At 46.4% G+C, this 27,084-nt stretch overlaps 1 protein-coding gene across 1 annotated transcript in view; it reads left to right on the top strand.

Moving 5' to 3' along the window:
- Alk (ALK receptor tyrosine kinase) overlaps nt 1-26,199 on the top strand; it is a 700,602-nt gene extending 674,403 nt beyond the window's left edge. Inside the window, exons 23-29 of the mRNA XM_055627271.1 lie at nt 1,334-1,463; nt 5,534-5,631; nt 9,943-10,035; nt 13,058-13,159; nt 20,407-20,541; nt 21,126-21,216; nt 25,296-26,199. Of these exons, the coding sequence (XP_055483246.1) occupies nt 1,334-1,463; nt 5,534-5,631; nt 9,943-10,035; nt 13,058-13,159; nt 20,407-20,541; nt 21,126-21,216; nt 25,296-25,991 (1,345 nt within the window). The 3' untranslated portion in view covers nt 25,992-26,199. The remainder of the gene's footprint in view (nt 1-1,333; nt 1,464-5,533; nt 5,632-9,942; nt 10,036-13,057; nt 13,160-20,406; nt 20,542-21,125; nt 21,217-25,295) is intronic.
- Nucleotides 26,200-27,084: the final 885 nt, after the last annotated feature.

Below are 27,084 nucleotides of genomic sequence, written 5' to 3'. Positions count from 1 at the left end.
GAAGGAAGGAAGGAAGGAAGGAAGGAAGGAAGGAAGGAAGGAAGGAAAATAGTGCCCACCTCTGACATTAGATTGCATGCCCCACCCCCATCAAGTGACTCTTCCAGAACAGAACTGAGGTCCTTTGTCCATTCCAGCTCATAGGTTTGGTATAAAGGAAGGAAATCCATAATAGTGGCTTAGCAGACCACCGTATCCAACATTTACAATGACAGGCTGGCAGCATCCTGAAACTGGCCAGTCAGGCCTAGTTTGAAACCGGGACCTTCCTGAGGGCAGCTACCCTTGACATCGGGTCTCCTTGAGGGAGGAGGCAGACAGTTGCCCTTGAGACCTGAAGGAGGCTCATAGCTGCCTCTGGCACTCTGATTCCTCCAGACATCCTGGCTTGGGGAGGTGACCTGAGGTGGTCCAAGTTGAAGTAGCAAGAGAATGCAGCCAGAGCTGTGTAAGTGATACATTTATGGGCTCTGGGACGAGAAGAAGATACACAGTTAGGCTAGCACTGTGCTTTAAAAACAGTAGTTATTTTCTGGTTACATATGTAATGTGAGAGTATTAAATAAAACCTTAAAAAATGTAAGATTACATAGAAGGAGAGCTTAATTATGTAATATTCCTACTAGGTCATAATAAACAGTTATATTTCAGCATATAATTACCAGTCTCTCAACTCATAGTGTGTGTGTGTGTAGCCATGTGTGTAGACCGTGTGTGCATTTGTGTGTGTGTGTGAGCATGTGGGGTTTCCTAGCAGCATATCCTAAATGTTCTGCATATACTAAAATGACAAGGTAAGGCAAATCTCAGGAACTCATGTCCCAGTCGGTTCCTGCCTAGCTGGAGTTCACAGGAGATTAGAGAGACCAGTAGGGCCACCTCTCCTTCTGCCTCTCTATTACAGAGACTGTCTGTCACCCGGCAGGGCACATGCTGTCCCTTTCAGAAGCCAGTCCTTCAGCTTCTGCCTGAGACCTTCCTTACGCACACACACAAGCACAAATACATGCACACACACTTACCAATATACACACCTACTCTCTTGCACACATAACCACATGCACACACATACAAACACACGCGCATGCACACTCACACACATGCGCTTTGTCACCTCAAAGTCCTCCCATCCCAGTAGAATTCTTTCCTGCTAATTCAGGCATGCTCAACCTGTGCCGCTCCCCAGGGAGTTTCACCTCAGGCTCAGCCAGAGACCCCTTGCCAGGATACAGCTTCACAGCGTGCTTGCTGGAACCATGACCCTTGCGTCCTACTCCTCTTAACGGTCACAGACCCAGCTCAGTTAACTGTGGCTACGCCCTCTGCCCCACAGCAAATTCAACCACCAGAACATTGTTCGCTGTATCGGGGTGAGTCTGCAAGCCCTGCCCCGTTTCATCCTGCTGGAGCTCATGGCCGGTGGAGACCTCAAGTCCTTCCTCAGGGAGACGCGCCCACGCCCGGTGAGTGAGAACCAGTCTTCCCTCCAGGGTTCACGTCGGTGAAGGAGCAAGGGTGAGGGGATCGGGAATGGGTTGCCTGGCAAGTAGCATGCTTGGTGGGATCCTAGGGTCGGTGAGAGGAATGGGCGGGATTGGGTGAGCAGAAGATGGAGGGTGGAGGTGCACCAGCCCTGAGGAGCCCGTGCAAGGACTGCACTGTTGATTCAATAGTCTGAGTTCAGTTTGTGGAGCTGCTGGCGGAGGTCACATGACAGCTCGGGAGCAGCAAACTCAGAGAGAGATTTGCACATCAGCCATGCCACCAGCTGGCTCTCCATCCACTGATTCTGAACCCACTGAATATACTTACACCCAGCGCCCTGACTTTTAGTGTTCTGTAAAATAATAATAATAATAATAGCAACAACAACAGCATACTGGAATAGTTATGAGGGTAGCCTATGTGCCTGTGGTATAATGGATAAGGGACAACACCTGTTAAGAACTCTAAGGTGGGCCCAGGAAGCCCAGCCTCCAGGCCCTGCATGGCCACCAGGCACCGTATGACACAGGGCAGCCCACCTTCTTTGGCCTTAGCATCTGTGCAAGTAAAAACTGAGTGTTGGGCTGGAGTATACTAGGATGGCTTGAAACGACCAAACTCTGCACCTCCAGCCACCCAGAGTTTAGCATAACCAGCCTGCCCCCAACCTTCAGGAGGCCCCAGTCACCCAGGAACTGGAGCAGAGCAGGTCTGCTCTGGGGAAGGACCTTGGCTCTCTCAAGGAATCACCATAAGAAGACAAGCTCAAAGAGAGCAGCAGCCACCTGCCCTGCCAGAGGACATAAATAAGTCTGACAGCCTAATGACCGCAAGTCAAGAACTGACCACGCGGCTCACAGGGACTAAAGAGAGGCGCCCAGAACCTTGGGATGTCTGTTCTAATCTCTGGCTCCTGTCAGGCTTGGTTTAAAACATCTCCAGTTGGGCTGGGATGTAGCTCACCTGATTAAGGGCTTACCTAGCATTCACAATGCCCACGTTGAATAGACCAGGTGTGGTGGAACACATCTGGGAAATGGAAGAAGGAGAGTTGGGAGTTCAAGGCCATCCTCAGCTACCTAGTGAGTCTGAAGCCAGCCTGGAATAAATGAGCTCCTATTTCAAAGAGAAATGAATAAGTGAAAATAAAACATCCCTCCTTAGGATGCTCCAGTTTTTCTACAAGCACCTGGATGACATATCTGGACATCTAAGAAGTCCCACCCACCTCCCCTTAAAAAAGGACAGGAGGGTGCTAGAAGACAGAGGGGAATAGACCCACCAGTCTCATCAGCATTAACGGCTCTTCCTGCTTTCACACATAACAACACCACCCCGTGAAGTGCAGATCTCACACCATTTTACAGATATGAAACTGTGATTTTGAAAGATGATTGTCACGCCAGGGCCACAGGAAGTAGAGAGCTAGGGCTAGAACTTGGGACTTGGAATTCTTGGCTCAGTTCTAGCTTCCCGTACCGTTTGCACAAACGGTCCTCTTGAAAGCCTGGAAGCCATGCTGGGCATGACACTGCCACGCTGCCCATGTCTGCCAGGATCTGGGCTTTAGATTCTCTCACTTGCCACTGCCACCCAGCAAGGCCCTTGTCCTCTCTCTGCCCTTGCCCTGAGAGTCTCAGTGGAGCTGCTGGCAGAGGTCTTGGAGACAGGCATGTGACATTGAAAGGCATGGCTCCGGTTGTCCATGGAATTCTTACAGCAGAGGAGAGAGACCTCCTGTGAGGGGTGGCCAGAACCCATCACTTGGAAAGCCCAAGAACACTGGGGCAGGAGAGAGAGACATGAGAAACGAGGGTTCATTGCCTCCTAAAATCTCCTTTGAAGGAGAATGGTAGGATTTGACCACTGTCCCAGAGAACACGGCACAGCAGGCAGGAAAAGCAGATCCCTGGTGCCTCCACTGCCCCTGCCCTTTAAGTGCCACCCTGGAGAAGGTCAGAGTCAGGAGCTGCTGCCCATTCTGATCTCAACAGTAGGCACTACCTGAGGGGTGCTCTTGAGAGAACCCCCCTTTTCAGAATTACAATCCCATCCATCAAACCTACTTTATCACACTCAGATCCACTTTTTTTCTTTGGGTGGCTCTTCTTGCTAACCACACACCCAAGTGTCCATGAAACCACACCCAGGTAGCAGTCACATCGCCCTGCTCTCTGGCCTACCTCTGTCTGTGCAGAAGAGGTGGCCCAGGGGAGCAGCTTTACACAGTGGAGCACTTTCCTCCAGGGCTGCCCATTGCTGGCGTGTTTGGGCAAGTCCTGCAGAGCTGGAGGATTTTTTGGGTTTCCCCATGTACTCAGGGTCACAAAATGCAACTTAATAGTGCTTGATTGACTGTGAGAAAGGAATGTGCCCTTTAGTGTACAGGGTAATCGCAGTAAATCACCACAGAATATGCCGAGAGATAGCCCAGGGACTTGGGGCGGAAAAGCAAGAGCACTAGGGAGTAGATAGCTATAGCTGGGCCTTTAGGCCTGGGGTTTACTGAATTCCAGGCCTGAATCCCTCTAGACCAGTGGTCCTCAGCCTCCCTAATGCTAGGACCCTGTAATACAGCTCCTCACGTTGTAATGACCCCCAACCATAAAATTATTTCACTGCTACTCCATAACTATAATTTTGCTACTGGTGTGAATCTCAATGTAAAGATCTGATATGCAGGACCTCTGATATGTGAGCCCTGGAGGTCATTGGGCCCACGGGTCAAAAACAGATGTTCTACATTCGTTTGTTTCATTGATGATCTCTGTATTCAGAATCCAGGTCTGGGATACTTCGAAGTTTATTTGGGGACATTAGTAAAATAAACACAGAACAAAAACAGCGGCCTAAGTATGACACCGGATAGTGACATGCGACTAAACAGTTTAGGCATTTAGATCGAGATGGGAGGTCACCATCATGACACGGTCCAAGAGGCCAAGAGGGGTGTGTGAACAAGTGATGCACTTACATGGAAGAGGCTTCATGGAGAACAACCTCGATGAATTGCCCAGTATTTTCCAAAAGGTTTTCTTTTTTAAATTCACGTTAGTCCAAGACCTTTAAAAAATTAGTGTTTAAAAACATTTTTAAAGATGTGTTCACTTTCTTTTGTGTGCATGGATGCTTTGCCTCCATGTGTGTGCAGCGCCTGGAGAAGAGGGTGTCAGGTGCAATGGAAGTGGCGTTATGTACAATTGTTGGCTGCCATGTAGGTGCTGAGACTCGAACCCAGGTCTTTTAAAACAGCAGCCAGTGCTCTTAACCGCTGAGCTGCCTCTCCAGCCCCACGTTTGAAAATGTTTTAAAGGCCAAAGAGATGGCTCAGTAGTTAAAACACTTGTGGTTAAAGTGCCCGCCACAAAAGGACAGGAGTTTGTGCCGCGACTTCATCTCACTTAAACGCCATGTGGGCATGGCAACCTGCCTGCCATTTCAGCCACAGAAGGCTGAGACAGGGAACTTCCAGAGCGAGGGGCTAACAAGATGCGCCTTACTGACCAGCTCAGCGTGGAGACCCAGAACAAAATGATTAAGATGAAAGCAAGTGATTCCTGACTTCCACCTGGGGCCTCCAGTGCACACCCATGCACAGCCGGCAGCGCACACATACACTCACGGGTAAATACAACCAACAAACAAACCATTTAAAGACATTACAATAGAAGATTTCAAAAAAGCGTCCCTCTTTATTAGCTTTCTCCCAGGCTCGCTTACCAGGTTGCAGCATGAAGTCTTGAGTAAAAGAGCAGGTAGAATACATTCAAGAGTAGGATGAATGGCCTGCCACATTCCTGTGGCCTAAATACCCCCAGCGCTGGCTGTACTTGAGACTCACCTTGGGAGCTTTGAAAGATACAAAACCATGCCTAGTTAAAAAGTTGGATTTCTTGACCATGGTTGGGGCAAAGCAGATGGTTTTTAAAGGAGTGAGACCCTTTAGAGCAGCATGACGGGGTTCAACCTCCTCACCAACCAAAGCCAATTTCCCATCTTCCTCTCTTCCAAGTAAGCCTCCTCAGCAGTCCTTCTTGTCTTCCCACAGAACCAGCCCACCTCCCTGGCCATGTTGGATCTTCTGCACGTGGCTCGGGACATTGCCTGCGGCTGTCAGTACCTGGAGGAAAATCACTTCATCCACCGGTGAGTCAGTGGCCTTCCTCTCCTCATAGCCTCCTTGTGAATGCCTCCCCGTCTCTCCCAAGAGCAGATTTCCCCCCCTTTTAGAACAGGTTAGGCCTCTCTCCAGAACAGTTTGGGTGAGTCATCTTTGTCTTTGAGAGGGAACCTGTCTCCCAAGGTATCTCCTGACCCTGTGTAAAGTAAGTATCTAAAAACCTCTACACTTCCCCTCGGGGGCGAGTTAGAGGCTGGTGATCAACTTGAGCCCTCCCATGGTCCCCGTGCCTGTACATTCAGGCCTCACCTTGAGCTTCCTCTATCTAGAAACTGGGCTCTTCAAAGGAGTCTTTCTTCAATTCATCCTTGTATTTATAGCATATTGGTGGACACTAAATATTGGCTCGATAAATTATTGTTTTCTGAAATACTCTGAAGCAAAGCTTAATAACAGTTTCCTTTACTTCTGTGTCATTTCTTCTGCCATACATGATCCTTGGATTTAAATGCTGTGTGGAATGAGGCATACTCACACTCAATGCTCAGGAGCATTATGGGTCACGTGGACGTTGATGACAGCTGATTTGAAATCTAAAAAATCAAAGATATTATTGGGTCCTTTGCAAAGCTCTTCTCAATGATTTGCTTCTAACTCAGTAAATGATAGCCTAGTGAACTCACAATTTATTAACCTGTGTCTTTCAAACCATTTAAGGTATGCTCATTGCCATTGGCACACATAGATGGAGTAGAAAAGAGCCCTGTATGCATTTAGAAGAGAAGTGTGTAGGCGCATACAAGCCAGGTTTCCTCTGCTAGAGGGAGGCAGCCAGAAGTCAGGAAGTAGACTTTCCCAGGTTCTGAGAGTCGCTCTAAAGACCAGGCAGTAGCGTCTCTTAAACCACCTGCTCCCCCTCACTGCTCATTCATTGCCTTGGTCTTCAGTCCTTCCTCTTGGTTTTTCCAACTTGCAAGCCATTCTGATGGATAGAAAGAATAGAAGCAAAAGGGCAGTCAGGACTGGTCCTCTGTGCCTTCGCCCAAAGCCACCTACTCTGCTGCTCTTTTTATCAGGCCCAAAACGTTCCACAAATCTCAGCTCTGGGTTCTGTTGAGGCAGGTTTGTGTTCTCTGGAAATCAGCCTCCCTTAGAGCCACTGTCCCATCTTTTGTCCATGATCTTCAAGTCTGGATTCATCTACGAGCACTCTGCGTATCGTCTTGGTGACTTAGGATAGCCTGCCTTTACTTCTCATGGAGTTGGCTTCAGTGCTGGCATTCCACCCACGTGCAGCACTCTAGCCGACATGGCTGAGGGATCATTTCCTTTACTGAGTCTGAAATCTGCTTCCTTATGATGAGGTCCCACATTCTGCAGAAGATAACAGGATCAAGTTCTCCCAAGACTCCTACCTCCAGATGTAGAGATCTGAACTAGGAGATCAGAATTGGATCTCCTAGTAATAGCTTACTGCTCTTCGTGTGTGTGTGTGTGTGTGTGTGTGTGTGTGTGTGTGTGTGTGTGTGATTATGTGGGGGAGGGAGCACACTCATCTTTGTGTAGCTGTATGTACATATGTCTGTAGATGCTTGTGTGTGGACATGCATGTGGAGACCAGAGGTTGGCATCAAGTGCCTTCCTCAATCACTCCCGATCTTATTAGATAAGACAGAACCCTTCCCTTCATCTGGAGAGCATCACTTCAGCTAGGACATCCAACCACGGAGCTTTCGAGACCTGCCCATGCCTGTGTAGCCCCAGTGCTAGGTCACAGAAACAAGCCACCACCCCTGGAGTTTTATGTGGGTGCTGAGAGACCCAAACTCAGTTCTTCACACTTCCACGACAGCTCTGTACCAACCGGTTACCTCCCCAGTCTCTCATTCTGTCCTTTTCAAGAAATTAAATGGTCAAAGGTCAAGTGATGATTGTGCTGAATGACCTGTTTGAAATGAAAGGAAACATCTGGAAATTTCCTATCTCCATCAGAGCTTTTTTTCTGGGGCCCTATGGTAGATTGTATGTACCATTATACCAATTCCTCGTGTATTTGATGGTATTAAATTTATTTCCTTATCATTAGAGTCACTTTTTAAGCAATAGTCTCATATACTCCCATGTAAAGACCTTTTGGGAGATGTAAACATTTTCCCCATTTACTTCATTATATTTCTCTTCAGGATTAATGGCTGTCTTCCTTTGTTTGGATGCCATTTTATGCTTTTGGGGTTGTATTCAGACATTTTGTGAACCACGGCTCCTCAGAAATTCAACTTCAGCCTTAGGAACTGGTTAACAGCCTCCAATTCTCACCTCAGAAATCTTAAGCCACTGTCCCCAAGTCATACTTTTTAAAAACTTTTTAAAAAGTTTACTTAAATGTAAACTTTTGTTTTCTTTCTCTTAGGTTTTTTTTAATGACTATAAGTGTTTTGCCCACGTGTGTGTGTGTCTGGTACCTGTGGAGCTCGGAAGAGGTTATCAGATCACTGGAACTGTAGTTACAAATGGTTGGGAGCCACCATGGGAGTAATGAGAGCTGACCACAGGTCCTCTGCTAGAGCAACAAGTGCTCTTAACTGTTGTGCCATCTCTCTATCCCCTTTTTATTTTATTTTTTAAGATAGGGTCTCACTGGGTAGCCCAGGCTGGCCTAGAACTTGCTATACAACCCAGAATAGCCTCAAATTCAGGTCCTCCTGTCTCGGGCTTTCAAGTGCTAAAAATACAGACAAACATCATCTTCCCAAGCTTCCTACCTTCTGTGTGTGTAGTAGGGGGGGCTGGTATATAAACATGTATGTTTTGCATATATATGGGCACATATGTGCTCATACATGTGGAGGCCTAAGATTGACGTCAGGATTACTCTCTATCACTTTTCCACCTTATTCACTAAGGCAGGGTCTCTCCGTCAAATAGATATGGCTTGCCCTTGAGAGTCCCTGTATCCATCTTCCAGTGACAGAGTTGCAAGCATGACCCCAGACCATCCCTGGCATTTGTATGGGTTCTGCAGGATCTAAATTCCACCGTGCTTGCACAGCATGCGATCTGACCACTGCAGGGGGCGGGGGAGAAAACCCAGGCCATCCTGATTTTCAAATTCCATGTTAGACAGTTGTTCATCCTCCACAATCTTCCTCAGCCAAGAATAAGAACCTCCACGAGCCATTCCAAGTATAAAAACACCATCTGTGCCCCCTAAGGTACATGTTGGTTTTTCCTGAGCAGGGCTTTAACATGATTAACACCACATTCTGGACTTCCGGCTGTGGCCTCGGTTCCCATGTGCGTGTCACTGGGGAAAGAGCTGTCGGGGATCAGGGTGGCCAAGCCCAGAAGTGGTGCCTCAGAGGCTCGGGGCAGGAGAATGAGCCATCTGGAGCCCAGGAAGAGAGTGCCAACTTCTTAACTCGGAAAAAGTGACTCTTCGGCTGCACAGCTTAGCAAAGGCATGAGATAAAAATCACAGGTGTCAGAACGATAAAGGCTATTAACAAAAAACAGAAAAAAGAAAACTAGAAGTGTTTGGAAATATGGTAACCTATTAGAACTTGAAGTCACACTGTTCTGGAATATATCTTCAAACTGCTGGCAAAACACTAGCTAATACTTTGTATAGAATGGCATCCCAAGACCAGACAGCATTTCTTACGCCCTGCCTTATGTCTTCAGGGCGTGTTAGCTTAGTTTCTTTATGTATAAAATGAAGATCATTATAACACCCTGTGTATTATAATGAGAATTGGACTTTAACAACACCTAGCACACAGTGAAAGATCAGCAAGTTCTGGTTTATATTATCATTGGCTTCACTGCTCCTAGCTCGCTAAGCATTATTATATCAGTTACTTTTCTGTTGCTGAGATAAAACACCCATAACCAAAAGCAATTATAAGAGAAAGGGTTTATTTGGGCTGCTGGCTCCAGAGGGAGAGTCCATCACTGTGAGAGAGGCACCAGGAAGCTGAGCGATCACATCTTCACCAGCAAACACACAGAGTGTGAACTGCAGGTGGGGTGAGACTCTTAACACTTAAAGGTCACCCTGCTGATGCACTTCCTCCAAAGATTCCACAGCTACTCCGCTCCCAAAATCACCAGCCAAAAACCAGGAAGTGTTCAAATATGTGAGCCTATGAGGGATAGCTCCCATTCAAACCTCCACGGTTTGCAACCAGCTCCCCCGTTCCTGGTCAGGGAAGAATAAGATGGCAGCATAAATACAGGGTGAAGAAAAGAACTGCTTGGACTTCACTGAAGGTGAAGGTCCTAGGACGTTTTATGTATAAAGTTAAAACCTCCATTTTCTTGTCTGTTTCTCTTCCCAGGGATATTGCTGCCAGAAACTGTCTTCTAACCTGTCCAGGAGCTGGAAGAATAGCAAAGATTGGAGACTTTGGGATGGCCCGAGACATCTACAGGTGAGAGAATTGCCTCGCTCCACCGAAGCCTTCCTCCACCATCCAGTATCCTCAAAAGAATGTATGCGATGGCTTGTAACCTACATCATCTGCTATCTTGTCAACTTTCCACATGGATTTCCAATAAGTGCCTTCCAAGACACAGGAACCTTTAATCAGTGCCCAGGCCTGATTCTCGGCTATACGTGGTACCATCTTTCTTCTTGGCTTAGCTCTGTGGTTCTAACCCTGTTATCCTGCCTCATTCTAACAGAGAAGAATGTGACCGCTCGATGTGTGGAAAGAACGGGCTTTGTGTGTTATTCAACCCCTCCCCTCAAACACTCAGAAATTCCAAATGACAGCAGGGCCATTCAGCACAGGCACAAGCTCCCCGGGAAGGAGCAGGTGCTAGGCCTCGTCCACACTCAGAGACACTGAAATTCTGAAGTTCGGAACACAGAAGTCCGTAGTTCAGCTTCATTGTTGTTCTCTAACACATTCCCAACACTACCTAAAAATTACCAACAGAGGGATTGATGTAGCATGCGGTAGAGTACTTGTCATGTGCTTGCAAGGCCCCGTCTCAGTCCTCAACACTGTAAGTAGTGATAATGATTGTACTAAATAAGGGGTTTTTTCATATAAAATGTAGTGGTTCTGTTGCACTTTCTCTCTTTACTTCCCAAGATGGAGTTTCTTATTTTTCTGATCATTTACAACCATGACTTGCTAGATGGGATGAGCAAGCTGTTCTTTCCAGGGTCACTGGTTAGCCCCTTCCCTAATGCACACGAGTGGGACAATGGTTAATAAAGATTTCCTTCTCTGAGGGAGGCATAGGAACACCTGGAAACCACAGAGGACTTTGGTGAGCATTGATAAGCATCTCCAGAGGGGCAAGGGTGCTACTGTCCTGCTGGGACCTTAAGGCCATCCTGTGTGGAGGACAGAATCAGTGAAGAACTCTTTGGAGCCGCCTACTGCTGCTATCATTGTATGACATCCATACCTCCCACTTTGCCGTTTCCCCCTTATCTTAAGTTACTTTTCTCGTTTCTGGAATAACGTACCTACCCAGACAAAAGCAACTTAAGGGAGAAAGGTCCTTCTCAACCTACTCAAGACTCCTTACAGACATCCTTTGTAGGCATCTCTTACAGGCATCACTTATAGGCATACCAAGAGAGGCTCATCATCCAGGTGATTCCGGGTACCATCAGGCTGAGAGCCAGTGCCAACTGTGACAGCCTCCTCCTCAGGTCTCTTGCATGCCTTCTTGTGCTTTCTCAGCACACTGGGGATTACCTCCAATTTCAGCAATGTAGTATGTTACCCAGTAGTCCATTCCTTACTGACTCTTTCTCTCCGACAACTTCCTGGAAGTCAGATTTCCATCTCTATGACACATACTTGAGCTAGATGGATTAATAGAGATGAAATGCTGACTTTGGACCACAGTTTTAGAGCTCTCACTCCACAGTCATATGTCTGACTTGGTTGCTTCCAGCCTCTGGTGTTATATAGTACATGGGAACAGGAGCACATGACACCACATTCACCTCATAGAGGCCAGAAAACAAAGATGGAAAATGGGATGACTGGACTGTGGTCCACACATCTTCAAGAGCGTGCTTCCAGTGACCTAGCTGCCTTCTGAGAAAGCAGTGATTTAAAGCAGTGGCTCTCAACCTCCCTAATGCTCGGACCCTTTAATACAGTTCCTCATGTGGTGGTGACCCCCCAACCATAAAATTATTTTGTTGCTACTGTTAGGAATCATAGTGCAAATATCTTTGGAGACAGAGGTTTTCCAAAGGGCTTGCGACCCACAGGTTGAGAACCACTGACTTAAAGGTTCCACTACATCCCAGAAGCGCTGAAACCTGGTGACCAAGGCTATGGCACATGGCTTCTAGGGACACCTAAGATCTAAATCAAAGCAATACCTTCTCTCCAGACTTCAGCCCTCCTTGCTTCACTCCAGTCCCATGCATTTGTAGATGTCCTGGGCCAGGAATGGTCTTTGGAGAGATCTTCTTGACCAGCTCCATAAATGCCTCCCTGTGATGCTACCCTTGTTGAGACCCTTATTTTCTGTACAGAAAATCTGTCTTTCATCTATAGAACTCCATACCTACTGTATTATACATGGTGTCAGTACTGGATTTTCAGGTGTGTATGTGTGTTTCTTTCTTCCACTGAACTGTATCCTTGGGAGAAAGAGAGCCCCTGATTTATTTATGTCCTCAGCACATGGCAGAGTACTTGATACATTCTAATACTCAGAACATGTTTATTGAAGTCATTAATTAGTGTAGACAGCTGGTGGGAAGCGTCCTCCGTAACACACACAGGCACAGAACACTAGGCTAGGTGTGGAATTGGCTTAACAGGTAAATGAGTTAATTTATTAGTTCTTATTAGCCAGTTGCATCAATGGTGTTACTGATGAAAACTAATAAATTAATTCATCTATGCGTTAAGCCAGCTCATTGCTCAGCTCTGTGTCCTTCTGTCTGGGTGTGTTATGGGAGGCAGCCTCAGGCTGTCTAGGTTATTTGTTGAGCGCCTATAAGTGAAGGAAATGCCACTGTATGAGGACCACGGAGGATCAGAAATGAATAAGACACCAGCCCTGTTCTCAGCCCTCCCATTCTGGAACTCGAATTACTGTAGGTCATCAGAAACACACTGTGCTTATAAGATGGGAGCATCGTTATTCATTGTGAGTTACAATAAGCAAAGCCCAACAGGGAAATCCAAACAGCTGCTAGCGGGGAATCTCAGTCACTGCATAGATCTTTAACTCCGTGCCTCCAGTGGGCCATTAAATGACACCACAATTCTTAAGTAAGTGATCTGTGCTCCCCTGCTCTCCTCCACAGCTGCCCAGGACCTGGCTTTAATTTCTGTTTTGTTTTGTTTTGTCCCCCCCCTCTCAGACAAGCAGTGTTGATGCCTCTTTCTCAAGTTTCTGGGTGGGGCTTCTGTTGACTGACCCCTTCAGATCCAAGCCTGGTCTCCTCTTCTTCCCCTGCAGGGCCAGCTACTACAGAAAGGGGGGGTGTGCCATGCTGCCCGTGAAGTGGATGCCCCCGGAAGCCTTCATGGAAGGAATATTTACTTCGAAAACAGACACATGGTGAGTCTCTCCGCTGCCGTCCCCCAGTTATCATTGTGGCCCGAGGTGATGCTCCGGGACCAGCTGGACCACACTCCACCCGGAGCTCCTTTGCAGTGAAAAGGGGAGAAAGGAGCCATGGGTGAGGCTCTTAAGCGATCATGGCTCCTTAAAGTGCACATCACAAGGTCCCACCCTGAGAGCTGGTGATTCAGGAGTGGGATCCAGATGAACCTGGATGTCTGCCAAGCACCCCAGTGATGCTGGGAGGTTACATATTAAGACTCCCTTATCATTTTAAAAGGGGAACTGAACTCAAGACCCCTCACAAAAGATGAACGTACTTATACACACACACACACACACACACACACGCCAGTAAAGAAGTCTTTTGACTTTCATTAAACCCCATAATAATAAGAAAAACAGAAAGAAAAAAAACAACACTTAAAACAGGTTAAACCTGGGCAAGTTCGTTGACAAGTCATCCCTCACTTCAAAGAAGAGAACAATGTTGACATCCAAACCCACCATTCAGACCCAGGGCCAGGCTGCTCGGTCTCCTGAGTCCCAAAAGGCCCAGGGCTTGAAAGTAGGGGTACAGCAAATAGGAAAATTGGTTAAAGGTCTGCTTAAGAACTAACCAAATCATGTCTCAACCCTCCACCCCCTTAATCTCGTGGCCTATCCTTCCTTTGCCATCAAGCCTGCTGTTTTCCCCCAAAAATATTCAACTGAAGTCCCTCTGATCTTGACAGCATAGACATCATCAATCGTGAGGTACTTAATCATATGCAAAAGCAGTTTTCAAAGTCTTCCTAGTTTAAGGCCGCCTTGTACAAAGATCACTGGCAGCCACAGAATCATGAAAGACTAGTCACAAAAGCCCACAGTTGTTAGCTGACTCAATGGCAATGTTTTAAGATATCTTAGTTAGAGACACCATGACCATGAAAACTTTTTTTTTTCTTGTCCTGGATTCACTTTGTAGACCAGGCTTCCTTCGAACTCACAGAGATCTGCCTGCCTCTGAGTGCTAAGATCACAGGCGTGTGCCACTGTGCCCAGCTCATGGCAATCTTATAAAGAAAAATATTTAACTGGGCCTAGCTTACAGTTCAGAGGCTTAGTTCATTGTCATCATGGCAGGAGCATGGTCGCATACCAGTAGCTACAGCGCTGGAGAGGTAGCTGAGGATTCTACACCTAGACTGGCAAGCGGCAGGAAGGGAGTGAGCCACTAGGTGTAGCTTGAGCTCCTGAGACCTCAAAGCCTACCACCTAGTGACACACTTCCTCCAACAAAGCCAAAGCTACTCTAACAGAACCATATCTCCTAATAGTGCCACTGCCTATGAGCCGGGGGGGGGGGGGGCATCCATTTTCATTCAAACCACCATGATGAAAGAGCCCCCTGATGACCTAGGTTAGATAGTGTGTGAGTTTTACTGAGGCCCTGCCTCCATGAGTAAAGTAGAAGAGTGATGGAAGGTGAATACCAGCGGCAACCTCAGGCCTCCACATACACCCGTACCCACCTGTACTCACACCATAGACATGTGTCCACACACTTGCACACCATCCACACACATAAAAATGGAAAATGTTCAAGGGGAACATTTTTAGGAATGAGTGTGATTGGCACCCCCCAAGGAGACCCTCTGAAAGCCACGTGCTGTAGACAGCAGCAACCTTGCAAGGACACAGGAGAGGAAAAGAAGGACCAGAGACTCACGGTTGAGAAACACAGGAGACCAAGGCCAGCATCAGCATCCTGTCACCTTGGTGGCATATACTCCCAGGATGAATGGATGTGAATGGCACTTTGTGGTCCTCCCCAAATTCCTTAGCCCCTGTGTCATCATGAGAAAAGCAGGTAAGTCCCAGCTGAGAGATACCTTGCTGGATCCTGACAGGACTGCTCAAAGCTGGCAAGGCCAGCGAGAGCAAGGACGCCCACAGAAGCCTGAGGGACTGTGACAGCTCAGCGTGCTATGCTGTCCCGATGGAATCTGGGAAGAGAATAGGGACATTCAGTGAAAACTGCAGAAATCTAAATAAACTGTGGACTAGTTAATAAAGCCTTAATGCTGACCCACTCATTATAATAAGTGTACCATGTTAATGTGAGGCTAAAAATAGTTGAAAGCCAAGAATAGCGTGCATGGAAACATAGCATTTAAAATGCAATCCCTTCACAATGTGAAACATTCTATTAAAAAATGAGGTTTATATTTTTAATCTGATAACTGAAATGTAAAAGTCATGGATGGGTTGGAATACAGAATTAAATGAATCTTCGGGGAACTGAAACAATTCGAAAGAGATGAGAGATGTAGAAAAGAAAGAAGAAAATTGAGAGGATTACCACCAATTGATCCCGAGTCCCGGGGAAGGACACAGGCAGTACGGAAAATAATAACGTCAAAGAAATAAAGGAACGTTTTTCCAGACTAGGATGTGCATCTCCAGTGGAAAGGTACCCACTAGTGCCAAGCCACAGTTTGAGAGCCATAGACAAGCACACTGCCATGAGGTTCCAGGCCAGCGCTGATAATGGCTCTACAAGCTTCGGAGCAGAGAAAATGGTCAGAAGAAGAAGTCAGTGACATGCAAATGGTTCCTAGGACAGAAAACACAAGGCAATGGAAATGTCCTAGAGTTCTGAAAGCCCTATGAGGTAATGTCCTGAAATGGAAGTCACCCCTTCCTGATCCATGTTGCCTATTTTGAGCATGAGGCTTGGCTATTTCTAGGTCCCTGATATTTGCCTTGACCTAACCTGCTGGGTCTCAAAGTGGGGTGCACCTGCCAGAGATAGTGGGCAAGCTGGAACTCATCATCAGCAACTCCAAATCTCAGCAGCCCCACCCCCACCTCAAGCCTCATGCTCCAGGAGAGGCAGGGGTGGAGGCCTCACCATCTGTATTAACAAGCCCTCCGGAGAAATCCCATGGGCACCAAAGAGAGCGTGCCAGCCACCCAGCCCACCCAGAGGCAGAATAACATCAGCGAGTCCGTAGATGTTCTGAATACATGAATGCCCTATGACCCACCCAATGTGCTCTTGAGTGTGTCACAGTAGAGAAGGGGTGACACAGACAGACTTGGGCAAGGACCCCAAATGCCACATAGTTTCCAAAACAGAAAAGACAACAGCAGCCTAAGCCCCCCCTCATTCAGGACATAGAAAGATAGACAGAAACTGTTGAGCAGTACAGAAAGGATACACTAATGTCTGCGGTGTTCATCCACAGTACAAGATCCAGTGAGGAAAAGAAAAAAAAACCCACAAAAAGGAATGTGGTAATATTTAATAGCAATTTTACAATGCAAAAAAAAATATAATTATGTGATACAGAGTCTTAGTAATGTATGCTTTCACATGTTAAAGACTGAAAAAAAAATGAGGGAACTGAACTCTAAACTTCAGTGGAGGGGACAAAGGAAGAATGGATAGAAGGGAATATATCAAGAAGAAAAGGAAACCCTGGCCTCAGGAAGGCACAATAACACCTAGATTTTTCTCGAGGTGGTGGCACAAACTTGTGACCCCAGCACTCAGGAGGCTTAGGCAGGAAGGTTGGGAGTCTGAGGCCAACCTGGGCTATGTAGTTTAAGGCCAGCCTGAGCCACAGTCTGGACATTGTCTTTTAAAATAATAGCAAAAGACACTTGCAATCACCAATGAGTATCTGTCTATATATACCTATCTATAGCCAATCAGAGACCGTACAGCTATAATTTTGCAAAGTCTTCCTTGTTGGATTTGTTTGTTTGTTGAAGGGGGTGCCTTCTTTTCCCCTTAGAGGTCAGAAAGGTCACATGAGAGGGGATAATTCATGTTCCTGGCAGTTTGCAGGCAGCTAATTTCACCAATATAGTAACAGTAAAATCATTCGGGCTGCATAGAAGGGTATTTTCTCTACCACTTTAGGGCATTGTTTACCAAGAGCGGAAAACTACATCAAGATGCTAGAACAAAGATAGATTTTCTTTCTCCAAAATCTGATCATTAAACTAAGAGTGGAAAATAAAATTGTCATCAAAGCAGAAAAATATTATTTCTGGAACCTAATAAACTGTGTCTCAAAAGTCCTTTAAAACAAATAACAGGAAATCAAATACATTTTTAAAAAGAGGAAAATGTCTTGCTTGATATCAAAGCACAGACAGAAAAAGTTAGAGTATTGTCAGTGCAGAAAGCAAACAGATGAAAGGAAAAGGTGGGTGTGCCTATTAAAAACAGCCCTGCCTTTAATCAAAAGCCAATAGGGAAGGGGCAAGTATTTTATAAAGTATTGGCAGAATTGTTCAGAGAGACAAACCGATTTTATACTTAATTTTTTATTCTTTTTTATTACTTACAGTTTATTCACTTTGTATCTCAGCTGTAACCCCCTCCCTTCTCCCTTTCCAATCCCACACTCTCTCCCTCTTCTCCTCCCTTGCCCCTCCCCCAGTCCACTGATAGGGGAGGTCCTCCTCCCTTCCATCTGACCCTAGCCTATCAGGTCTCATCAGGACTGGCTGCACTGTCTTCCTCTGTGGCCTGGTAAGGCTGGTCTCCCTTACCAGGGGGAGGTGATCAAAGAGCCAGCCACTGAGTTCATGTCAGACACAGCCCCTGTTCTCCTTACTAGGGTACCACTTGGACACTGAGCTGCCATGGGCTACATCTGTGCAAGGGTTCTAGGTTATCTTCATGCATGGCCCTTGGTTGGAGTATCAGTCTCAGAAAAGACCCCTGTGCTTAGATTTTTTGGTTCTGTTGCTCTCCTTCTGGAGCTCCTGTTCCCTCCAGGTCTTTCTATCTCGCCCTCCTTTCATATGATTCCCTGTACTCTGCCCAAAGTTTGGCTATGGGTCTCAGCATCTGCTTTGATATCCTGCTGGGTTGAGTCTTTCAGAGGCCCTCTGTGGTAAGCTCCTGTCCTGTTTCCTGAACCCTCTTCCGATGTTCATCCCGTTTGCCTTTCTGAATGAGGATTGATCATCTTATCCAGGGTCCTCCTTCTTGCTTAGCTTCTTTAGGTGTACAGATCTTAGTATGTTTATCCTATATTATATGTCTAATATCCACTTATAAGTGAGTATATACCATGTGTGTCTTTCTTCTTCTGGGATTTGAAAATCAATCTGACTCTTTCTCAGAAAATTAGGAATAGTGCTGCCTCAAGATCCAGCTATACCATTTCTGGGCAAATATCCCAAAGATGCTCAAGTACACAAGAAGGACATTTGTTCAACCATGATCGTAGCAGCTTTATTCGTATTAGGCAGAATCTGGAAACAACCCAGATGTCCCTCTGAGGAATGGACACAGAAATTGTGGCACATTTACAAAATGGAATACTACTCAGCAATTAAAAACAAGGAAATAATGAAATTTTCAGGTAAATGATGGGACCTAGAAAAGATTATCCTGAGTGAGGTATCCCAGAAACAAACCCAGTTTTGACCCTTCCCTCCCACTGTACATAAATCCAAACTGAACTTGAGGAGAGCAAAAAAATAAACACACCTAGAAAATAGTAAATATTTATTTAATATTTGTTGAAGAGAAAATTGCATAACTGTGAAACACACAGAAGAAATCACAAAAACTTAATAAAATATTTAAGTACTGGAAAATATAAGCCTTTGATACACTAAAAAATTAGATCATAAAGCAACTAAGAGAAGTATTGTGTCTAGGTCTGGTGGTACACTCTTGTAATTATAACTCTTTAAGGAGATGAGGCAGGAAAGTTGCAGTATCAAAGCCTGCCTTGCTACAAAGTGAGTTCAAGGCCAACCTGATCCACTACACAAAACTAAATTTTTAAAAAAGCGAGTAGGGTTGGAAAGTCAGCTAAATAGTTCAGTTGCTTGCTTAGCATGTGCAAGACCCTGATGTGATCTCCAGCCCCACCTCAAAAAGGAAGCGTTGTCATTTTTGATAAAGGGCTAACATCTTGAAAACGTAAAAAGGATGTCTACAACTCAAAAGCCAAACTGAGATGCTAAAATTATATGCCCTGACAGATAAAATCATGTAAAAGATGTGAGCAGACAATATATAGGAGAGAAAGAAGGAGCTGATTAACAAACTCAACCTTGTGAAGTCAAGGATTACCACGTCCTATCGGACCTGGCGAGACTGCTCAGCAGGTTGCGGCACTTGCCATCACACCTGAGTTCAATGCCCAGAACACACATGCTGGGAGAAAAAAAAACCGACTCCTCAAAGTTGTTTGATTTCCACATGTGCTCCGTGCCACGCCATGCCCTCCTACAATTAATTAATTTCAATTAATTACCAAGTTAGTTAATTTTAAAGCAAATGTAAAAATTAGTTGGAAACACTTCCACCTTGAGATTTTTTTTTCTTGGGAGGGGGTGGATCTGGTGCTGGAGAGATGGCCCAGTGGTCAAGAGCACTGTCTGCCCTTCCAGAGGACCTGAGTAAGTTTTTCCAGCAACCACAGAGTGGCTCATAACCATCTGTAGCTCCAATTCTAGGAGGTCTGATGCCCTCTCCTGGCCTCTTTGGGTTACTACAGGCATGTGGTGCATAGACATGCATACAGGCAAGACACCCATACACATAAAACAAAAAATAAAGGTAAAACATTTGAATTATAAGATTACTCTGATGTATCTTTTAAATGAGCAAATGTTATCATCAATGTGCATACTGAGTGGGTGAAGAGTAACACTAGCAGGCGGAGAGAATTGGGTGCTGAAAATCAACAGTATGGATCAAGAAGGTTTCACGTTTGAGTTCTTTAACACTCGTCATTATACTCGAAATATCATTGATTTTACTATTCTATTAGTTTCAGATGGTTTATCCTAAGGAAATCTTTAAAAATGGCTAAAAGTGGGGTGTGGTTGTCCATCTTATAGTTCTAGTAGTCGAGAGGCAGGAGATTTTTAGTTTGAAGCCAGCTGAACTATGTAGCAAATTCAAAGACAGGCTGCAATACAGAAGGAAACTTTGTCACAAAAAGTGAACTAACATTAACTAAAATCTAAGTGCAAAAAAGATGTTCAAACAATGTTTGAGATGTTTTGAAAATTGAAAACAAAGTTAATGTCCTTTGGCCTCCATGTGTATGTATATGAGCACATATGTGGTACACGCATTCATAGACACACACATACACAAACACAAAAGCCCTTTGCTACAGGAAATGGCCTAATAGAAAACATTCTAAAAAGTTAGGTGTCTGTGTGTGTGCATGTGTCCACATCCAAATCTGTGTCTTCTGTTCCATGCCCAGGTCTTTTGGAGTGTTGCTGTGGGAAATATTTTCTCTCGGGTATATGCCATACCCCAGCAAGAGCAACCAGGAAGTTCTGGAGTTTGTCACCAGTGGAGGACGGATGGACCCACCTAAGAACTGCCCCGGGCCTGTGTACGATCTTTGGGAACTTCCTACTAGAAATTGAGCACGATCTTGGTTTTAAGTATTTGGATCAGTATATGCTCCTTTAACATTAAAGGGAAGGTGGTAGCCTTCTTTTAATACGTCCCCAGAGCATGCCAGACTTCAGTAGGGTGGGTGGGTCTTCCAATCCTTCAAACACAGTAAGTCATCCCAGAAAGGTATCCATTGCCAGGCTGGAGGCTGGGGACTCACTAGCCCTACTTAACAGGCTCTAGGAATGTGTGTCCCTGTCAGCCCTGCACTCTGTTTCTCTCTCAAATATCCCCCCTTGTGGTTTTTCCTCTGTCCCCGATGGCATTCTCTCACCTCCTTCCTAAAACCAAAGATGGAGAATAAAATGCCCAATCCTAAACGTGGCTTTATAGAAGTGGGGTTTGATGTACACTGTCTGAGTATCTTTAATGGGGACTTACATTTGGGAGAGATTCCTCGCCCCGTAGCAGGGAGCAGCATAGATCAGCCGCATGGACCTCATTGTCTTCCCATCCTGGAGAGACAGAGCCTTTCGGGTCCTCTCCTGACTTTCATTAACTGCTCACTCATTCTTCCAGATATCGGATAATGACTCAGTGCTGGCAGCATCAGCCTGAAGACAGACCCAACTTCGCCATCATTTTGGAGAGGATTGAATACTGCACCCAGGTATACATGTTTTCTCCCCTTGACCGGCCTCTAACCTGTGTGGGAACGATTTAAAGGTGCCAGAGCATAACGCCGATTTCGAGGCTCAGTATTCCTGATCTCTGAAATGATGTGATTGGCATGTCATTTTGCCCATGTCCTACACAAACACAGAAACCTACACTTTCTTCGCCAGCACATATTGGTTACGGGGCCAGACAGAATCTGTTCAATTTATAAGCATGATGAAGTCCCTGCTAGACAACTAATGGTAAGAGAGGGAGGAGGAGGAGAGAAAAGAGAGAGATTTTAATAATTAGGATATAATTAATTATATCATTTCCCTTTCCTCACACCAACCCCTCCCCATCTCCAACCCCCCCAAGTCTCTTCTTCTCAAGTTCATGACCTCTTTTTCTTTATTATTGTTACATATATTTGCATATAAATACAGTCTGCTGAACACATTGTGTTCTTTGTATGTATATGATTTCAGGGCCATCCACTTGGTACTGGATAACCGGTTACAGGGTTCCACCCAGAGAAGAGTAATTCTTCCTCTCAGCCATCATTTGTTGCCTGTAGTTCTTGGCCTAGGGGAGAGGCCTGTGAGATTTTCCCCTTCCATGTTACCATGTCTGTTGATGTCTTGTGTAAGTTGTCATTTGTTGTGGTATCATGGATAGCTACAGCAAATGTTTTGTAGATGGAAATGGACCTACAACAAAGAATGAACACCATCAAGACTTACAACCTGGCTAGACAGATGACATTAAATAGATAGTAACTATATATATTGGTTTAGACCAATCAGGAGAAGTGTTCAAACCACCCATCAGTGGCACTTGTGTAGAATTATACTACACAAGTCGCTTTCCCGTGTCATTTTATCCCATTTTACAGGGGAGCAGCTAGGCTTAGAGAGGCTGTCCAAGTCACAAGGATTCCCAGCAATCCTGGGTTCTCCTTAGATCCCTCTCCTACTTCCTCCCATCTTGACTGAATTGTGATGTCCACCTTCAACCTCAGCAGACTGTACCCTCCCACCCCTCATCAGGTGGGCAGGGGAATAGAAGTGGTGGGGGGAGAATTCCTTTCCTCCCTGCCTCAGACACAGACTCGCCAGCATCTGCCACCGTTCTCCAGCGACCCTGTTCCCCAGTCCATATCAGGGTGCCCTCAGCCGCCCCTCAGGACTTCATGTCAGCGTCCACTTTTCTCTTCACTGTGTCCAATCTTTCCTTCCCTGCTGGCTCTGATCCTATCTGGATACAAAATTAACATATTCTTCCTGTACCCCACCACACACCACCCTTAGGTTAGTTCCCTTTGTTCCCCAGCTTCACGTCTACTGTCTACTTATGTGCTCCCCCTGCACTTTAGCGCCCCCCCAACTCCTTGCTATCTCCTTAACATGGCCCCTTCCCAACTTCATGTCTTCTTTTCATTGTTGCTCTTGTTTTCGTACTAACCCATAAAGTCTGGTTACTGCTACCATTTGTTTTAGTTAAGGTTACTACTGCTGTGATGAGACACTGCGACCAAAGCTGGCTGGAGAGGAAAGGGTTTATTAGGCTTACCCAGTGATATCATAGTCCATCACCAAAGGAAGTCCGGGCAGGAACCAGGAGGCAGGAGCTGATGTAGAGGCCGTCGGAGGGGTGCTGCTTACTGGCTTGCTCCCCACGCTTTGATCACCCTGCTTTCTTCTAGAATCCAGGACCAGCTGCCCAGGGGTGGCCCCACCCACAATGGGCTGGGCTCTCCCTCATCAATCTCTAATTAAGAAAATGCCCTACAGGCTTGCCTACAGCCAGCTCTTATGAAGGCATTTTTCTCAGGGGAGGTTCCCTCCTCTTAGATGACTGCTAGCCTATGTCAGATTGACGTAAAAACCAGCCAGCACTCCATGTGCGCACAGGCAGGGGCTTGTCTCCTGAAGCATGGGAAACCTACCAGTGGCCGTGCCACTGAGATATGTTAGAAAAGTCAAACAATGAACCACTGTCTCTCTAAATTCCCTCAAGTGGAGCCAAGGACTGGCACCTTCTCCAGACTTCAGTGACTGTGTCCCTCCTCGATATCCCAACCTGCTCAGGGCTGTCCCCTGTGGCAGGGAGCTGCCATCTTCAGTTAGCTGGCCTTCAGACAGGGGGCTGTGGGGAGGGATCAGGGAGCCTTTGCTTACTGACATTTAGTTTATTATGTTGTAACAGAAATGGAATACACTCATAAAACGAATACACATTCACACACCTTCTTCGGGTTGTTCTCTCTCTCTCTCTCTCTCTCTCTATATATATATATATATATATGTATACAAAAGCAAGTGATTTTTTAAAATTTTACTTTTTTATTCATTTTACATCCTGATAGACGACCCCTCCCCCCTCCTCTTGGTCCCACCCTCTCACCCCTTTCCCTCTTTCCTCCCTCCCGTTCTCCGTTCTCCTCTGATAAAGGGAGCCTTCCTACCACCAATCCACCACAGCACATCAAGTCACATCAGGACTAACAGCATCCTCTTCCACAAAGGCCAGACAAGGCAGCCCAGCTAGGGGAAAGTGATCCAAAAGCAGACAACAGAGTCCATGCCAGAGACAACCCCTACTCCAATTGCTAGGGGACCCACACGCAGACCAAGTTGCCCATCAGCTACATGTGCCTAGGTCCAGGCCATTCGTGCTCTTTGGTTGGTAAAAGCAGGTGATTTTACGGCTTCGAATTTTCAATGACTCACTGTGAAAGTAAGAAACTGGGAAGAAGTGAAACGGCTTTTAAAGAGATATTTGTGGTTGTTTTCCTAAACCCTTGGCTGATGATACCAGACCGGTGCGCTCCTCTGTAAAACTGAAGTAATGGATGGTTTCCCCTCCATTTGCATACACGGTTACTGAATTCAATTTCCCTTAAACTGGGTGGCAGCAACTGCGCCTGTCTGTGACTCTGGCGGTGATGGTAGCACACACTGTTTTTGTGAATGGTTTCTCCTCCACAAAGGCCCCATCACATCTGAATGAGCAGATGAGTCTCTGCACTGGGACAGCTGAGCAAACGGTGACAGCACGCGCTGTGACGACACCGTCAGATGTGCGCAGGGGCGCAGGGAGAGAGCAAAGGACAGCCTTTGTAAGCAGGGGTGGCATCCCTCTCCTCTCTGCCACCCTCCCTACAACACAGAAGCCTCGGGACCTTTTATCCTTTAAGTTGCAGGAATGTCATTGGAAATAGAACATGATGTTTTTAAAGTAGTGTTTAAAAAAAAAAAGCAGGGGCCAGTGAGAGGGCTCAGCGGGTTAAGGTTCTTGCTCGCCAGAGCCAAATGACCTAAATTTGATTCCCAAGGCCCCACATGGTGGAGGGCCGAGACCCACTGGATAGAACAGTCCTCAGCTTACAAAAGACACGGGCGCGCCCGAACATGCATGTATACACACGATAAAATGAAATCTAATAAAGTTCTTTAAATCTATAAAAAGTGCCCCAGGGGCTTGTGCTCTTCCACTGCTCTCATCCCTTTGCCCTCAATGGAGGGCGCTGACCAGCACCCCTGGGACCTCTCCTGCTCCAATGCCCCCCCCAAGGCTTTCAAGAATAGTAATGCTCGCTCATTACTATTATGAGTTATGACTACCTGTTAATTAAGGGATCCGCTTGCTTCCCTGTTGCAAATGCAACTCTGGGGCGGAAAAGGGTTTCTTTCATCTTATCACTTTACAGTCCGTCATCAGGGGAAGCCTGGGCCGGAGCTCAAGGCAGGAGCTCTAAGCAGAGACCATAGAAGAAGACGACTTGTTAAAATTGCTCCTGTGGCTTGCTTAGATTGTTTTTTATAGAACCCTGGAAGGGTGGCTCTACCACAGTGGCCTCGGCCCTCCCACATCCATGGTTAAGAAAATGCCCCCATAGATAAGCCCACAGGCCAATCTGATGGAGGCAAAAGGTTCTCTCCCTCCCAGGTGCCTCTAAGTTGGTGTCAAGTTGAAAACTATGCCTCCTCTATAAACAGCTATGTTACTCTTTCTCTCCCTCTCTTCCAGATCCAACATTTCTGATTCCTTTTTCATCCATTCCCCCCTCTCTCTTTCTCCTCCCCACAGGACCCAGATGTCATCAACACAGCTTTACCCATAGAATACGGCCCAGTGGTGGAAGAGGAGGAGAAAGTGCCCATGCGCCCCAAAGACCCCGAGGGGATGCCTCCTCTGCTGGTGTCTCCTCAGCCTGCGAAGCAAGAGGAGGCGCCCGCGGCCCCCCAGCCCGCAGCCCTGGCCGCGCCAGGCCCCTTGGTGAAGAAGCCGCCGGGTGCGAGCGCGGGGGTGGGGGCGGGGGTGGAGGCGGGGGCGGGCCGGGTGGCCCGAGGGACGGCCGATCGGGGCCACGTGAACATGGCCTTCTCTCAGCCCAACCCTCCCCCGGAGCTGCAGAAAGGCCCGGGCTCCAGAAACAAGCCGACCAGCCTGTGGAACCCCACCTACGGCTCGTGGTTCACGGAGAAGCCGGCCAAAAAGACCCATCCCCCGCCGGGCGCGGAGCCGCAAGTGCGCGCAGGAGCGGTCGAGGGGGGCTGGACCGGGCCGGGCGCGGGTCCCCGCAGACCCGGAGCCGCGCTGCTGCTCGAACCGTCCGCTCTGAGCGCCACCATGAAGGAGGTGCCCCTGTTCAGGCTGCGCCACTTCCCCTGCGGCAACGTCAACTACGGTTACCAACAACAGGGTCTCCCCTTGGAAGCCACCGCTGCCCCCGGGGACACCGTGCTGAAAAGCAAGAGCAAGGCCACCCAGCCAGGGCCCTGAGTCCCGCCCCACACCAGCTTTTCCCCCTGGCGGAGTCGGAGCCCAACTGGAGGGAGACAGACAGAATGGCTCCACCGCAAACCACAGACCAAATGTCACTTTCATTTTGTGCCAACTTGTTTTGAAGTGCCACACAGAAAGAAAGAAAGAAAAAGAAGAAAGAAAAAGAAGAAAGAAAGAAAGAAAGAAAGAAAGAAAGAAAGAAAGAGAAGAAAGAGAAGAAAGAAAGAAAGAAAAAGAAGAAAGAAAGAAAGAAAGAAAGAAAGAAAGAAAGAAAGAAAGAAAGAAAGAAAGAGAAAGAAGAAAGAAAGAAAGAAGAAAGAAAGAAAGAAGGAAGAAAGAAAGAGGAAGAAAAGGAAAGAAGAAAGAAACAAAGAGAAAGAAACTAAAGAAAGAAAAAAAAGAAAACTTGTATTTTTAAGATGTGTTAGTTTTCGAGCATGGGTTCATCTATCCTTTCAAAAGAAGAAAATACCATTTTTTTAAAAAAGCGATCAGTACAAGGCCCGGATTGGTTGCGTGAAGTTTTCTTGCATGGTCCGCTGTACAGTTCCCTAAGGCTTCTTTCCAATTTTGTGTGCTCTCTGCTTCCATTTAGTCAGAAGTAGCTGCTTCTGTATCTCATAGGGGGAGTGGTAGCTGTTTCCCTGCCTTGTGGATCTGGACCATTCGAAGGTAGAGGGAACAGAAACAAAGGATTTCATTTCAATGACGCAGCATGGGGAGAGATGTTAGTTACTTGGGAAAGAAGAATCATAAGCTGATATCGCTGTGGGTGGTGGTTAGAGGCTTTTAATTGTTCAAATTCATTGCCTATTGTAAAAAAAAAAATGTTGTGAATAGTTCGTAGTGTGGGGAAATGTGTATATATTCATCTAAGCGAAACGCATCCATCTCAAGTGCTCTGCATATGATGAAACACCAGTGGAGGTCCAGCAGTCCCAATGGCCTGCCGACATACCTCATGCCTTAAGAAAATCTTCCTAAAGAACACCGAGTGTGAGGTTTCCTACTGGATTTAAAACTCAAGACTGAAATTACTTTCGAACCTTCCATTAGTTCTGATCTGACCACTTTTTAAAAAAATTAAGTA

The sequence above is a fragment of the Psammomys obesus genome, unplaced genomic scaffold (genome assembly GCF_907164565.1).
Source record: "Psammomys obesus unplaced genomic scaffold, mPsaObe1.curated_primary_1811, whole genome shotgun sequence".
Lineage (NCBI taxonomy): Eukaryota > Metazoa > Chordata > Mammalia > Rodentia > Muridae > Psammomys > Psammomys obesus.
The sequence above is the reverse complement of the archived record's forward strand: the minus strand, read 5'-3'. Positions and strand labels throughout refer to the sequence as shown.